This window comes from Diabrotica virgifera, chromosome 2, assembly GCF_917563875.1.
Source record: "Diabrotica virgifera virgifera chromosome 2, PGI_DIABVI_V3a".
In the NCBI taxonomy this organism is placed as follows: domain Eukaryota; kingdom Metazoa; phylum Arthropoda; class Insecta; order Coleoptera; family Chrysomelidae; genus Diabrotica; species Diabrotica virgifera.
Window position 1 is genome coordinate 75,804,275 of NC_065444.1, and position 15,920 is coordinate 75,820,194.

At 33.5% G+C, this 15,920-nt stretch overlaps 1 protein-coding gene across 1 annotated transcript in view; it reads right to left on the reverse strand.

Annotated features, from left to right (window-relative positions):
• The window catches only part of LOC126880112 (cyclin-dependent kinase 10), a 40,786-nt gene that overhangs the window by 12,727 nt on the left and 12,139 nt on the right, over window positions 1-15,920 (reverse strand). Inside the window, exons 3-7 of the mRNA XM_050643809.1 lie at window positions 15,221-15,293; window positions 12,263-12,437; window positions 4,848-5,050; window positions 3,577-3,804; window positions 881-1,099 (exon numbers count right to left, since the gene is read on the reverse strand). Of these exons, the coding sequence (XP_050499766.1) occupies window positions 881-1,099; window positions 3,577-3,804; window positions 4,848-5,050; window positions 12,263-12,437; window positions 15,221-15,293 (898 nt within the window). The remainder of the gene's footprint in view (window positions 1-880; window positions 1,100-3,576; window positions 3,805-4,847; window positions 5,051-12,262; window positions 12,438-15,220; window positions 15,294-15,920) is intronic.

Here is a 15,920-nt window from a genome sequence, read left to right on the forward strand (position 1 = left end):
GGAGAACTTTTAATGAACCGTAAGATGCTGTAATTCTGGCCTAGTGAATTGTTAATGTAAATAAAACAATTTCTATTTTGCTATGACTGTAATGAAGTTGAAAAGGGCAAGAAATAGAATTTTACATGTGAACAATTGAGTTAACAACTTATCCGTGAAAGACGCCACTACACATATATTTACACTTTGTACCGGCTTTTTGCTAATTGCGGCGTGAAGAATTCTCTTCGAAAAAGCGTAAATGAAAAGAGGTTTTTGCGTACGTTCTTAATGAGTGTTGATAGTTGACTGACTGACTGTTGCACCCCGCTCTTGCATACCGTTAACAAATTTTCCCGTTGGGGTGTTTGGGTTTTTGGAGGCGGAGATTAACATTCTTGGAAGTTTTCTTCGGGCACTGCGTAATGAAATTATTTATGGTTGTTACAGAGGCGGCGCGGAAATTTGTTGTTGGTGAAATAGAATTTATTTTGGGTGGAGAATACAGTTCTCCAACAGAGCCATTTATGATAAACAGTTCAAATAAAATAAAATAACGTTACAATTTAACACGTATTTGTGATAATTTTACGCGCGAAGTTCTTTTACAAACCAGTGCGCATTTCAAAATTTAACGTCTTGAAATGCACACGTGTTTGGAAATATATAAGCTCCTCCGTTCCCGTGCCTATTGCAAAACTACCCTGTCTTGAAATGAACACGGAAACGTAAATACGCGACCAGACAAGCGACAGTCTTCTGTCGCGATCGCGTGCTACAGAACGACCCTGATATAGTTGTATTGAGAGCAGACGTGGCCTGTAGATTATCAGTCTCCTGTCTCGCTCGCTTGTTGCGACCTTGATTGTTGTACCTTGATGAAAATTTAAAAAATACTCACGTTGTGGTGGCTCTTTGAAATAACTACTCTGCAGACATTCTTCTGCTGTGGCTCTCTTCTTTGGATCATACATGAACAAGAAATTAAGCAAACGAAGACCAGCTGCTGATAGCCAAGGAAACCTTTGCTTCAAATTATTGTACGGTTGTTGTTTTAAGGTGTAGTTTTGAAGAGCTGGCAATTGACTAAATCCTGGCCAAATTGCATCAGATGGTGTACCTGCAACAAAGAATATCAAGATACATAATAAAAACTGATAAACAATATGTATCCATCTTTCAACAATATGTTTTGTTTTGTGAGCCTCTTCTTCTAGTGCCGACTCTACTAATGATGGTTGTGTCTACGGTCCAGTCGCGAATGTTTTTAGCTAATGTGAGTCCCACCTTGACTTTACAGTACAGGTTCTTATGACCAACAGTGATGCCAAATTTCATCAGAAACAGGTTTTAAGCAAACATACTTTTTTCTATAGGATAACTATTAATAACTTAGGAATTAATATTATTGACATTTTGTGGCTGTCATTTTTTTTTCGAAAAATACCTTTATGTGAACAAAATAAAAATAATTTTTGTATATAACATTTATTTAATAATGTGTTTAACCGCATAAATATGTTAAACCTTAGTAAATACGTAGGTACCTACAGAAATAATTAAAATACATTTAAACTATATATTTTAGCTTCTTTCTATAATCCCGTCTTCCTCACTTTCACTGCCACTCTCGTAGGGTGTAAGCACATTAAAATGACATTAATTTCATCTTGGAAATCGGTCATTAAATAACAATAAACTGCAATTAGGATCCAAATTTTCCAAATAAGCAATGAGTTACTCAATACAATGTTATCAGTAATAATTTTAAGCTTATTTAATATTCTTTGTTATAATTTAATTTAGGTGAACTGACCATCAGCAATTATTCGCGGTGTGCAAGTACTTGGAAAGGGAAACGAGAAACGACCGTGCGCGAGTCGCGGAGAAATATTGCAACTATCTTAAATAATTCATATTGTCAATTGAAATTGTCAAATTGACGTATATTTCATACCTTCTGTCATTGACGCAGAAAACTTATATATTGCTCCACAATATTGATATGATATGCAATTATTATATAAAGGTAAATTTAATTAATTGTATTTTGCTTGCAGTACTGCATTTTAATAACTGATTTTATTTACTACATACAATTGTTTACGTTTGCTAAACATAACCTGCATCTTATTTTTTCTTCTTATTATTTTTTTGGACTATGGTCTTGACAATTATCCAGCAACCAGGACTAATATAATTGGCCAATATAATTAAAAGTGCGAATAAAAGTACAGAGCGTAGAAATAGAGGTCGCTTTGCCGAACTTGCACGGTCCCAATACTTTATTTATTCTCAACTGTAGGACCTGGTAGGACAATATAAAACTTTACTTAAACTTGACTGACAATCTATTTTATATTTTTCTTGACATTACTTCAGAACTGTCTATACTGTCAATACATAAATTAACAACCATAGAACAACATCCACTTTTAATGTTGAATATCGTAACATTCGTAACCAAAAAAAGTTATTACGCATATCGATTATAAAATTGCTGATTACTTTTCGAAAATGACTATCACTCACAAAAAAACAAGGAAAAATATTGTTTTACTTGACTGTAACGGGTTAGTTTTAATTTAACATTTTTAGGGACCTACATTTTTAGGATCTTGGTAATGTCCGATTGAAAATTCTTTCGGAGAAAATCGGCATCGCCGCGCTGAAAACTCCCATAAGGATTGTATTGCTGTATGTTCGTGTACTGTAAAGTCAAGGTGGGACAGACTAGGATATTTTTGTCATCTACCAGAAATCCTTTTTCCTTCGATTTTACCCTTCATAATCAGCTGTAGCAACTCGTACTTATCATTTCTAGGTATGTGCCACAAATATGCTGTTTTTCTCCTTTTAATGATAGTCAAAAGTTCTAGGTCTCTTCCCATTGTATGCAACACCATTTCATTCGTAATATGATCTGTCCATGGTATTTTCAAAATTCTCCTAAAAAGCCACACGCCACACCTCAAAAGCTTCCAGCTTTCTCATTAAGTCAACATTAACAGTCCAAGAGTCCAATATTACCCAAAGAGCCATGGAACGCTCAATGTTAGGCATTTCTCGTCGGGATCGAATTACGAACAGGGAGATAAGACGGAGAACAGGAGTGACGGACGCCATAGAAAGAATTATGACCCTAAAGTGGAACTGGGCTGGACACATAGCTATAATGTCGGATAACAGATGGACACAGCGAATAATACACTGGAGACCAAGACAAGAAGCATATCGAAGTAGAGGTCGTCCGCCAACCAGATGGTCTGATAGACACCATAAAGAAGCATAGAGTGGATATACCATTTTACCATCCGATATCGGATTTGCAGATTGAGTCTTTGGTTACCCGGAAATTTCGACATCTTCAACAAGGCTGTTCTTAATTGCTCTATTCTTGATCGAATTTCTGATTTCGAATTTGGATCTTCCATAATCCAGACTCCTACAAAAGTATTTAATTTTGTCCACTTGTTCAATATCTTCATTTTTTATCTGGATCCTTGTTATAACTTTGCCCCTCTTACTGATAACCATGGTTTTCATTTTCTTATGTTTTTTGTTAAACCAAACTGTTCCCCAGTACTATGAACTTACCTAGCAAATCTACAATGAGCTCTAACTGTTGAATTTCTGATCGTCCTGGCAATAGAGGTTTATGTCCTAGCAACTCTCCCAAGATACAACCAGCTGCCCACATATCAACACTGGTAGTTTGTGTTGGAGCTTGGAGCAATAGTTCTGGTGCTCTGTACCACAGAGTAACAACATGGGGAGTCATTGGCTTTAAAGGCACTCCAAACCATCTTGCAAGACCAAAATCAGCTAAAAAATAAAAGATTACTTAATTCTTCAATATTTAAACATTTTAATATACAGTGCGTCCATAAAGTAACGAATAAATTTCAGGACGACTTTAAGGAAAAATCCCGAAACAAATCGATTTTCATATATGTAATATTAGTGACGTCATCCATCTGGGATTGATGACATAATCGATTATTTTTTTAAATGAGAATAGGGGCCATGTGATAGCTCATTTGAAAGGGTATTCAATTCTCTATTCACTAATATAAACATTAAACAATTATTTATACAGGGTGTTCAAAAAAAATTTAATTACGTTAATTGAGACAAAAAGAAGAATGTATGTAATTTATTTAATTCAAAATACGTTTTAGTGTTGTCAGAAAACAGAAACAGAAACAAATGTTTACTTGACAAAGAAAGATTGATTTTCGCTTAAACGAAATGTTCAAATTGCCAAGAGGCAGGTGGGTGGCAGCTTTAACATTGAATTTAAGCGAAAAGCAATATATTTGTCAAATAAAGATTTTTTCCTGTTTTCTGACAACAGGAAAACGTATTTTCAATTAAATAATATATATAAATTCTCCTTTGTGTCTCAATTAATTTATATAATTTTTTTTTAACAGCCTGTATAAATAATTATGTTAATGTTTATATTAGTGAATAGATAATTGAATACCCTTTCAAATGAGCTATCACATGACCCCTAGTCTCATAAAAAATCATCGATTACGTCATTAAGCCCAGATGGATGACGTCACTAGTATGATATATATGCCAAAAAATCGTAAATTAAAAATAAAATTGACCTGTTTCGGGATTTTTCCTTAAAGTCGCCGGTTTACAAAATAATGAATTTATGCGTTACTTTATGGACGTACTGTAGTATCTATTGACATGTATTTTTACAATATATACAAAAAACCAAAACAGGTATACAGATATACCAAAACTATTGACAATTGGTACACTCAGTTCTACAAAACATGCCACTAATGATGTGTGATCAGTATTTCTGACTCACAAAAGGTTTTAAAGCATAAAATTGTCATCATTACCTATTTTAACACAGCCCTTGTCTGTCATAAGCAAATTGGAAACCTTTAAATCTCTATGGACCACAAAATTATGGTGTAAATACTTTAATCCCCGTAATACTTGCAGCATAATACATTTTACTTGAGATTCAGTAAATGGAGTCTGCATGTTGTCTAATAATGAAGCCAAATCTTGTTCGCAGTATTCCATAACCAAAAAAATGCTGAAAATATATTATTTTATATAAAACTAGTAGTTATCTCAAAATATACAATTCATTGGCTTAATAGGAATAACATTTAAGTTATAAAAACAGAATTTTGGGGGCATAACAAAGTTTTAAACAAAAAACACTAAGGAAACAATAGCCAAAAAGCCATTTTTAAAATGTTCGCAGTCAGACATATGTTTGAACATGTGTGTGTCCACCACTATGCCAAATATTTACTTTACGTTGAACATTGAGCACTAGTTGGTCAGAGTACCAAACAAAAACGTTGGACCCATCGGGGCAGTGCGGCCCAGTGAGGTAAGTTAGTACTGTCGTGTGCCATTGGTCTGGTGCCACATCACGTAACATATATTCTAACATGTCAGCAATCACTTATTGAATTATTTAAAATAAAATAATTCTTTCTAGATGACCGAGGCATTCTAGTCTGCAATAATGCATTCTTTCTAGATGACCGAGTCATTCTAGTCTGCGTTTTCTCAGTATTCTTGATATCGGCGGGTTAGTATACAGTTGGTACACTTCTTTGTTCGTTCGTCCTCTCTATTTTCCCTCTACTACTTTCCGCCAAATACTCTTCTTCTTTTTCTTCTTCTTTCTCATAATCCTTAGTGCTCTTCAGGGCGTCGGATGTCGGGTTCCGCCTTTTATCCACTTCTTCCAATTGCTTCTATTGGTGGCCAGGTTCTTCATATCACTCATACTGATGTGTCTCCTGGATCTGGTCCACCCATGTCTTCCTCGGCCTTCCCTTTTTTCTTTTGTTTCCCATTTTGGCTTCATGTACCTTCTTTGTAAGTCTATTTTGCTCCATTCGTTGTATGTGTCCAAACCAGCTTAATTGTTTGTTTTCGATCTTCCTCATTATCGGTTCTTGTTCCAGCTCTCTTCTTATATCTTCATTTCTGGCCAAATACTCTGCGAAGTATATTTCTTTCCCAGATTTACAATTTATTATGATGTATGGTTTTATTCATAATCCATGTCTCGGCCCCATACAGCATTGTGCATCGTCTTGACAGACTCCTTTTTTTACTTCGAATTCTTCTGAGGCTGTACCGTTGCATTTAACAGCACAAATAGTTTTTCAAAGGGTGATTTTTACTAATCCTATCATTTTTCTTGGTACTGGGAACTCTTTTAGCATTTCTATTACTTGATATCCGTCTATTGTATCGTAAAAAGTCTTGTAATCAATGAACAGTACTTTTGCTGGAATGTTGTATTCATAGGAATTGATCGAGATTTGTTTCAACATAAAAATTTGGTCGGTTGTTCATCTTTCCTTATGGACCAAGTGCTAGGCAACGTCGGAAAAAAATCATTTTAAGACGGCTGATTTTTTCATATATTGTTCCCTATGATTCCTCGAACACCGTACCGGCCATCTGGCTACTGATACAGGTTGCGTTTATTACTGCGCAGCACATATGTACAGGTAAACATATCAAATTTAACATTACTGTAAGACGAAAAATTTTTTTGTCATTACTTTTTAAACAATATTAGAAATATGAACTGTAATTGCCAGACATTTCTGTGGTTTAAAAAGTAATGATAAAAAAATTTTTTGTCCTAAAATAATTTAAATTCAATATACAGGGTGATTGATGTGTGTGATAAAGCTCAGTAGATCCGCTATAGTAATAGATAGCAATAAAAGTTAATAATAAAAATTGTGGCCAACTTTCAGCTTCACATTACGAAATTAGTTAGATTGTTACAGGGTGTTGGATAACATAGTGGCAGAAAAAACTTATGTTTTTTTAAATGGAACACCCTATATTTTATTTTATATTCGAAATCCTCTTAACTTCCCCATCACAAAAATATAAAGGTTTGGTATGTTATATAGGGCTTTAACAAAGTTATAACCAATTTTTTATGAAAATCGTAACAAGTTCAGCTCCCTGTATAAATAAAAAAGCACAACAGCGATGGTTTATTGGTGCCATATTTTTTTGTTGATTGTGAAAATTTTTAAGAATTGTTGATATTCCTAATTTTCCTTATATCGAATACAGGATGAGTCAAAACGCAAGTACATTCTTTTCTCAGAAATAAATGGAACACCCTGTATCTTATATCACTATCGAAAAATATCATTACTGTACGTTAATTTTTGTATAATATTCCCTATGCCCAAATTTGTCAGTTTTCGAGATACATATTTTCATTTTTCAGAGCAAGTTATTAATTAGGGTTGTTCTATTTAAAATTACTGTGAAAATAATGTACTTGCGTTTTGACTTACCCTGTATTCGATATAAAGAAAATTAGCAATATCAACCATTTTTATAAATTTTGACAATCAACATAAAAATATGGCACCAATAAAACATTGCTGTTGTGCTTATTTTTATTTATACAGGGAGCTGAACTTATTACGATTTTCATAGAACATTGGTTATAACTTTGTAAATACCCTGTATAACATAACAAACCTTTATATTTTTGTGATGGGGAAGTTAAGAAGAGTTCGAATATAAAATAAAATATGGGGTGTTCTATTTAAAAAAATAAAAGTTTGGTCTGCCACTATGTTATCAAACACCCTGTAACATTCTAACTAATTTTGTAATGTGAAGCGCAAAGTTAGCTACAATTTTTGTTATTGACTTTTATTGCTATCTATTACTATAGCGGATCTATTAAGCTTTTTCACACTAATCAATCACCCTGATTTTGTGTTTATAACCCTATTCCACGAACATAAGCCTGTTTTGGATTATTTCGACAACGAATATTTTACTGTGCAAAATAAGAAGAACGAAAGTAAATTGCAAATTACATTGTTGTTTATTGGAATAATTATTAGCGCCATTTACTTTCGTACTTCTTATGTTGCACAGTAAAATATTTGTTGTCGAAGTAATCCAAAACGGGCGTATGTTCGTGGAATGGCCCATACATGTACAGGTGTGGTGCGCAGTAATGAACGCAACCTGTATCAGCAGCCAGATGGGCGGTACGGTGTTCGAGGAAGCATAGGGAACAATATATGAAAGAATCAGTCTTCTTAAAATGATTTCTCGAAAACGTTGCTAGTTCTTAGACCATTACGTAATCCTCCCTGGTATTCTCCTAGACCTAGACTCTTTTCCACATATTTTTATAGTCGTTTTTTGATTAGTGTGGTAAGCACCTTGTATATTACCTCTAATAAGGATATTCCTCCATAGTTTGTGCATTCAGTTCTATCTCCCTTTTTGTGTATGTGAATTATAAAGGACTTGTTATAATCTTTGGGCATTTCTTCAGTGTCCCATAATTCTACTATTAACTCACTAATTTATTAATTCCTCTCCTACTATTTGGGGTTCAAGAACAGTATAATTTTCTTCAGTACTTAGGCTACGGCTCCACGGGCTGGAAATTGACGCTAGCAGTAGCAGTAAAATGAACTTAAGGTTCCGCGGAACGGAATGGGAATGGCCGAACTGAACCGACTACGCACAAGTCCTGTAGTCGGTACAGTTCGGCTATTCCTATTCCGTTCTGCGGAACCTTAAGTTCGTTTTGCGGCTACTGCTAGCGTCAATTTCCAGCCCGTGGAGCCGTAGCCTTACTCCGTGAGTTAGCAGTTCCTCGAAATATTCTTTCCATCTTTCACATATTATTTGGTCTTTGTCCACCACCAGGTTTTCTTGCTTATCTTTTATACTCATGGTTCTTCCCCGGTACCGTTTTAATGTAATTTACCTCTTTGTAGAAATTCTTTCTATCATTGTTCTTGTAGTTTTCTTCAATATGGTTTACTTTATCCTCCATTCGTCGCTGATTTACAAAAAATGTGCAAAGTGACATTTTATTCAAAAGAGGGGCTATGTGCAAAAATGATAGGTATGTACGAAGGTTATACCTATTTTGTAAAAAGGGGTCAAGTGTATTACTTACTGTTGTTGAGATAGTCACATAATTTTTTGGTGCCAAGTAACATTTTTTTAAACTGGTTGTGTAAAAAGGAGCTAAGATCCACCACTTAGGAAAAATATAAAAATGTTACTTGGCCCTTTTTTGCAAATAAGCGACGATATACTTTCTTTTCCGTGTCCTTAGAATTCTCTTTACTATGTAACTTAATTGTTTCGCATACTTTTCTAATTAGGTCGCTTTGTTTTTGTAATCATAGACTTTTTAATCTCCACTCTGATCTTTTCCAACTCTGTTTTACATTCGTCATAGAACCAGTAGTTTTTAAATCTTCTTTTTCTTAGTATGTTCATCGGTGTTGCTTCCTTTATAGTTTTTGTCATTTTCAAGAGTTTTTGTTCTATATTACTCATATTAACATAAACAAATTCCTACAGTAATTGTTTAAGAGGAAAGGAACATTTTCACGCCTGTCAAAATTTTCAATGTATTTTAAATGTAATCTTTTTTTTTAATCCTGAGAAAACTAATAAGTATTTTTGAAAAATTTAAACGCAGAATGAAAGATTACTTTATTACCGAGGGCCGAAAGTCCCTTAGAATGAATAAAAAGTTTCTTTTGAATGAGATATTTGAAATTAAAATCACACTAAATTTTCTCTTAGTTTTTCACCCCTGTAACTTATTAAAATAAACATTTGAGAAGTTTTCAGGGACTTTCGGCCCTCGGTAATAACGTAATCTTTCATTGTGCGTTTAAATTTTTCAAAAATACTTATTAGTTTTCTCAGGATTCGAAAAAAATGAATCCCATATGAACTGAAAACAGATTATATAGCAACGCACAAAATCCCTGCTTGGGCTACCCTACCAAAACAAGATTATATGCTTATTTGCATTTTTTGTATAGCTGTTAATGTGTACCTATTTATTATTTTATTCATGCAAACATGATGTTTATTTGTTAAAGTTTGTTTTAAAACCAAAACCCTCCTTATATTACGTTTTTTATAGGGATCCCGGTATTCATTATGAAAAAATCTATGAAATTGTATTTGCAGTATACCTAGTGTGACTAACTCCAATTCAGTCGAATTCGGGACAAGGCTAAAAAAATATACCTAAAATCCGGGACTTTTCAATGAAAATCGGCCTATTTTTTTTTTTAAATATATAGCGATACGCTTTAATCACTATTTTTGCTAATTGTAATTTTAATATTTTTTCTCAAAAACAAAACAACGTTAGTCATTCAAACTGCATATTCAAATACGAAGGTTATGGCCTTACCCTGTGACATCTGTTCGTCTATGCGGCAACAAACTGCACCCTCATTAATTAAGTATTTTATCAGACAGTTAATGTGTCAACAGCTAGCTATGCATTCGAAATTATTTTTCTTAAAACCGTAAAAGTAGACGCCAGACTTGATAGTGATTTATGTGATCATCTGGTCAGGGGAAAAGGAATACAAACATTATCTTCGTTTGTGGTTGCTTTCTTTAGTCACTACGCAGCATGCGAACCATTCACACATACCGACGCGACCCTCTCCGAGAGACCTAAACGAACACATTTTCGTTGCAAAAATAAAATTACCGTTTGTTTTATTATATCCATTTTTAATTAAATTCCGCAACTCACCCATCGGAATAAATATATCTACAACATTAATATCATCATTTTATTAATTATTTAACATTTTTATGTTGACAAATTTTTTTTTGATGGGATGGGTTGTAATGATAATTACATTTTTGCTAGTTTTTGACGTTTCGACTTCCAATCCGGAAATCGTTCTCAAAAAAGGAAGAAATTAACTGTTTGGATTTCCATGTAAATAAAACCTTAGGTTAATATAAAAATAAATATAATTATCATTATTTAATATCCATGTTTTTGAATCGTCTTTTCCATAGACCATAATTAAAATACAGAAACGGGACGGACAAGTCCAGAGTTTGAGTTTTCGTAGAACTATAATACGATATAAAATGTGGACGTTTTGGATGAGGTATTAGTATTACACGCTAGAAATTGTCGACTTTTTTTCGTCCCACCAATTCAATTTGATGTGAATTATTAGAATAACGTATTCAAAATTTCAAAATAGAGTTTTACCAAAACGTTGAAAATTCGGCTGGCCCGGAAGCCTTGTCCGGGACGCCGGGACACGACTTCGTAATTCGGGCCATGTCCCGGATTTTTCGGGCTAGTTGGTCATACTAAGTATACCTATAGCTTCTAGGCCATGTTGGTTCATTTCTAAAATTATACATAGTTAAATATACTCCAACAGCCTAGCAGCTATTAGAAAATGTGTTGATCCCATGGGACCAAAACATCCTAGTAAGGAAAAATATACCGGGTGGTGAATTGGAAAATGGGCCATAGGAAACTCAATGTAAAATTCTAAACTGTTGAATTCCTGCTTCCCTAATTATTTTACGTCAAAAGACATTAGAAACTACTTGTAGAGGATTGAAATTTGTATTGAAAACAACCGTTAAAATTGTTCTACGAATTAAACATATGTATTCCAAAATTTTGTAAAAATGTAATACATTTTTGAGTTCTTCAGCCCAAAATTAGGCTACACACAGTGCAATAATGTGTCACAATGAAGGTATTTTCACATTTTTGAACTGTCAATATTTTTATTTTATCATTGTTTAAAAACAATACAGTTGATAAGTTGCGGAGAAAATATTAATAATAAAGATTTTTTATTCAGTCAATGGTGTGAACACTGTCAGTTAAATAGTAACGTGTGGCCTAACTTTTACACACATACCTACTGTGGCAAATGTATTATATTTTTCAAATTTTTTGAATGCGTTTAAATCGTAGAACAATTTTAACTTTTGATTTTAATACAGATTTCAATTCTCTACAAATATTCTCTCATCACTTTTGATGTAAAATAATTAGGGAAGCAGGCATTCAACAGTTTAGAATTTTACATTGAGTTTATTATGGCCCATTTTACGATTCACCACCCGGTATGTTCACCCCATTGGACCAATGTGGCCTACTGAGGCAGCATCAGTGTTGGTCCTATAGAACCATGTGGCAGTGAACATGTGAATACTATGTAAACCTATGATCATTTATTCTCCAAAGCCTGATCTCCCTAGAATATTTATTGGCAGTATATTGGCAGAAGAAAAAGAAATGAATATGGAAATACAATAAATTAAAATTATTACAAATACATTTGAAAATATTGAGTTTAAAACAATTTCGATCTTTGGTTTTTCTTATTAAGCCAACAATATTATTTATACAATATTCCTGTCTACCTGTCTAAAAAATATTCCAAATACACACCTTTCTAAACTGCGTCCTACAACTACTTCCTTAAGATGAACAATATTTTCATGCTGGCAGTTCAACAACACTTGTATTTCCCTTAAACTACTGATTGGAATACCATCTCTCTCTAGGTCCATTCTCACCTTCTTAAGAGCAACAATTTTGTCAGATGATTGGTCCTTTGCTCTATCTAAAATCAGAAATGACTTAAGTATTTAACTAGTTACCACAGGAGGCTGGACTAAACAGCAAAAAATGGTGAATCTGTACATAATATCAGATAACATAAACCAGAAAACATAATATGAAGAGTACAGGGGAAAAACAAGGAATGTCACTTTTTCATGAATTTTGGCTTTTCTATACCACGCCATGTGGTAGCAAAAACTGAGTACTATCGACTAGCCTATAGATTCGAGACAATAACCAGAAAGATCAGTCTATATACATTTTTTAAGAATTTGTATCCAGGCGAAGAACCAGGATTGTCCTCACGAGACTGAACAAAAATAAGGAATGTTAGCAGTTTTTTGGTGCTTTATTAAATTAATAAGTTAATATATATTAATATTATATTAAGATTATAGAATACGAATTGCTAGAATTCTGCTAAGAATCTCCTAAGTAGTTTTTAGATACAGTACAACCTGCCATATCCGGGCCTGTCATATCCGTACCTCCCCATATCCGAACGGTTCTGCGCCGTCCGGATCTACCGAAATTTACCGAGAAAGTCAGTCCTGCTGTTAGACAACGCACTAAAAGAAGAACTAAAAGATGGCGAAATAATGTATTATAGAATCTATAAAATGTGTCTATCGACGAAAGTTATTAACGGCGTCGATTACTGGAATGTATGAAGGAGAAAACCTTTCAGAGACTATAAAAGAAGAAAGAAGTAGTGGTCTTGATATCCGGATTTTTTCATATCCGGATCGGTCTGTCGCCACATTGATCCGGATATGGCAGGTTTTACTGTATAAGAATTAAACCTTTATTGGTGTTTATCTCGATATGGATAAAATGTGACATTCCTTGTTTTTCCCCTGTACTCTTCATATTGATAACTTAGTTCCATAGAGAAATAAGTCAAAATTTAGAGTTTTGAGAAAATGGCAATTAAAGATTTCTAAATGTGTTAAAAATCAGATTTAAATTGATTCTTCATAGAAAAAGGTTGTAACTTGGCTAACAACCATTTTACACTCTGTGTTTTTTTCTCGTTTTCCTATTAAAAGGTTGTAAGTTTTAAGTTGGCAATGTAAATAGGAGAAAGTTAGTTATTATGGCATATTTAAATAAAACATCAACAAAAGCCATGATTGTCAGTAGGAACAAGATTGAAGACCAAACTATCTATTGGGACCGTGCAAGTTCTGCAAAGCGACCCCTATTTCTACGCTCTGTACTAAAATTCGCACTTTTAATTATATTGGCCAATTATATTAGTCCTGGTTACTGGATAATTGTCAAGGCCATAGTCCAAAAAAATAATAAGAAGAAAAAATAAGATTCAAATTATGTTATGAAAATGTCAACAATTGTATGTAGTAAATAAAATTAGTTATTAAAATGCAGTACTGCAAGCAAAATAAAATTAATTAAATTTACCTTTATATAATAATTGCATATCATATCAATATTGTGGAGCAATATATAATTTTTCTGCTTCATTGACAGAAGGTATGAAATATACGTCAATTTGACAATTTCAGTTGACAATATGAATTATTTAAGATAGTTGCAATATTTCTCCGCGACTCGCGCAGGGTCGTTTCTCGTTTCCCCTTCCAAGTACTTGCACACCGCCAATATTGAAGGAAAAGGTTTAGAGAAAGTATCCAGATATAATTACATGGGATGTGAGCTAAATGAACAATAAGACTGCAGCTTTGAAAGAAAATGACACATTGAGATGACCAGAAGCGATTTCAATAAGATGAAAGCAGTATTATGCAATTGAAAACTGGGAATGGTAATTAGAACTACTGTATTGAGATGATATGCATTCTCTGTCCTTTTATATGAAGTTGAAGCTTGTGGAAGGGGCTGGATTGAGTGTGGACAACTCAAGAAAAGCAGCCAGAGACAGAGGATAGCCAGAGATACTTGGAGGGGGACTACTTTGGTCAGATACCAAGAAATGAAAACTATGAGTTGATGTGATTGCTTATACAACTGAAAGTGGCAGGAAAAAGAGGATCGGGATGACGATGCATGTTCTGGTTGAAAAATTTAAAGCAGGAGAACAGAAAAACAACAATAGAATTCTTCACAATTGCTGTAGAGTAAAACGGGTCATGACGATCGCCAATGTCCTTAAAGCAAGGAAGAAGATCAACTCATAGTTTTCATACTTTTAACTGAAAATTATAAATTTTACAATAACAATAATATTCTACCACTATGAACAAAACATGGTATAAAATATCTCGAATTTTTATTCAAAATCTAATTCTTGAATATTTTTAGGTTCATAAAATTTTAATTGTTTACAGTAACGGTCATATATTCCAGGTATAACATTTGGCTTACAAAGGCTGTTCAAATCTATATATTTGTTTTTGATATGGATAAACAGGAGGTATATCTATCATGGAATCATGGTCGTACATGTAACAAAGCTGTAACTTGTTTAAAATCCTTATTAATTGTCAAATATATAGAAACTAAACATTTAACATAGGCACTAACAGTGTTACTGTCTTATTCACTCTAAAATGACATGTAAGTCAAAATACGACTTATTTCAATGTAGATTTAGCCAAACTATTGAGAATTAAACAAAGTATGTCGTTTGTACTGCTGTGCTTGCAATTTTTTACAGAATTCGCCTGCGTTTAAATCTCAAAATAGATCTAACTTAAATTACAACCTTGTTTGATAGGGAGTTGAATTAACTCCAAATACAAAATTTTGGAGTTGATTCCCTATGGAACTGAGGTATGGAATGGATATAATCTATTTACTTACAAACGATTCCGTAAGTTCCTTCCCCAATTCTATTTAATTTATCAAATTCTGAAACGAATCTGCAACGCCCCAACTGAAACAATTATAAGGTAAGTAATAAAAGTATAGTAAAAGTAATAAATACTGTGAAACAGGTCAGATTTGTAGGTTTTGATAATTCGGCTTTAACACGTTGACGGACAGAACGTCTATAGACGTCTAATTTCCATTGATGTAATGTGACACAACGTCTATAGACGTTGCATTTTTTCCTATTCTACCATGCAAAATACATATAGTGTACCAACACTTGCTTATACATTTGACGCACTGTCCGTCAACGTGTTAAGCTATTTATTGTAATTAAATACATATTATGTAATTAAAAATATTTATTTTTACTTAGATATATACCGTTAAAGCAGGGCATATCGTATGTACTAAGTAATTCTAATTATTAATTAAGTACACCCATACCTCGCTATACAGCCGCTCTTTTTATGGCATTTCGCTATAACATTTCGTGATTGATGTGATCGTTCATGGGTATAGGGCTTTTCATCGATTCTCATTTGTTTCGAGCTTCTGTCATGTGTCACATAATATTAATATATCTACGTCATACGTCTTTGGTTTGTATCATTGGTTATATCAATAACGTATGACGTAGATATATTAATATTATGTGACACATGACAGAAGCTCGAAACAAATGACTGTG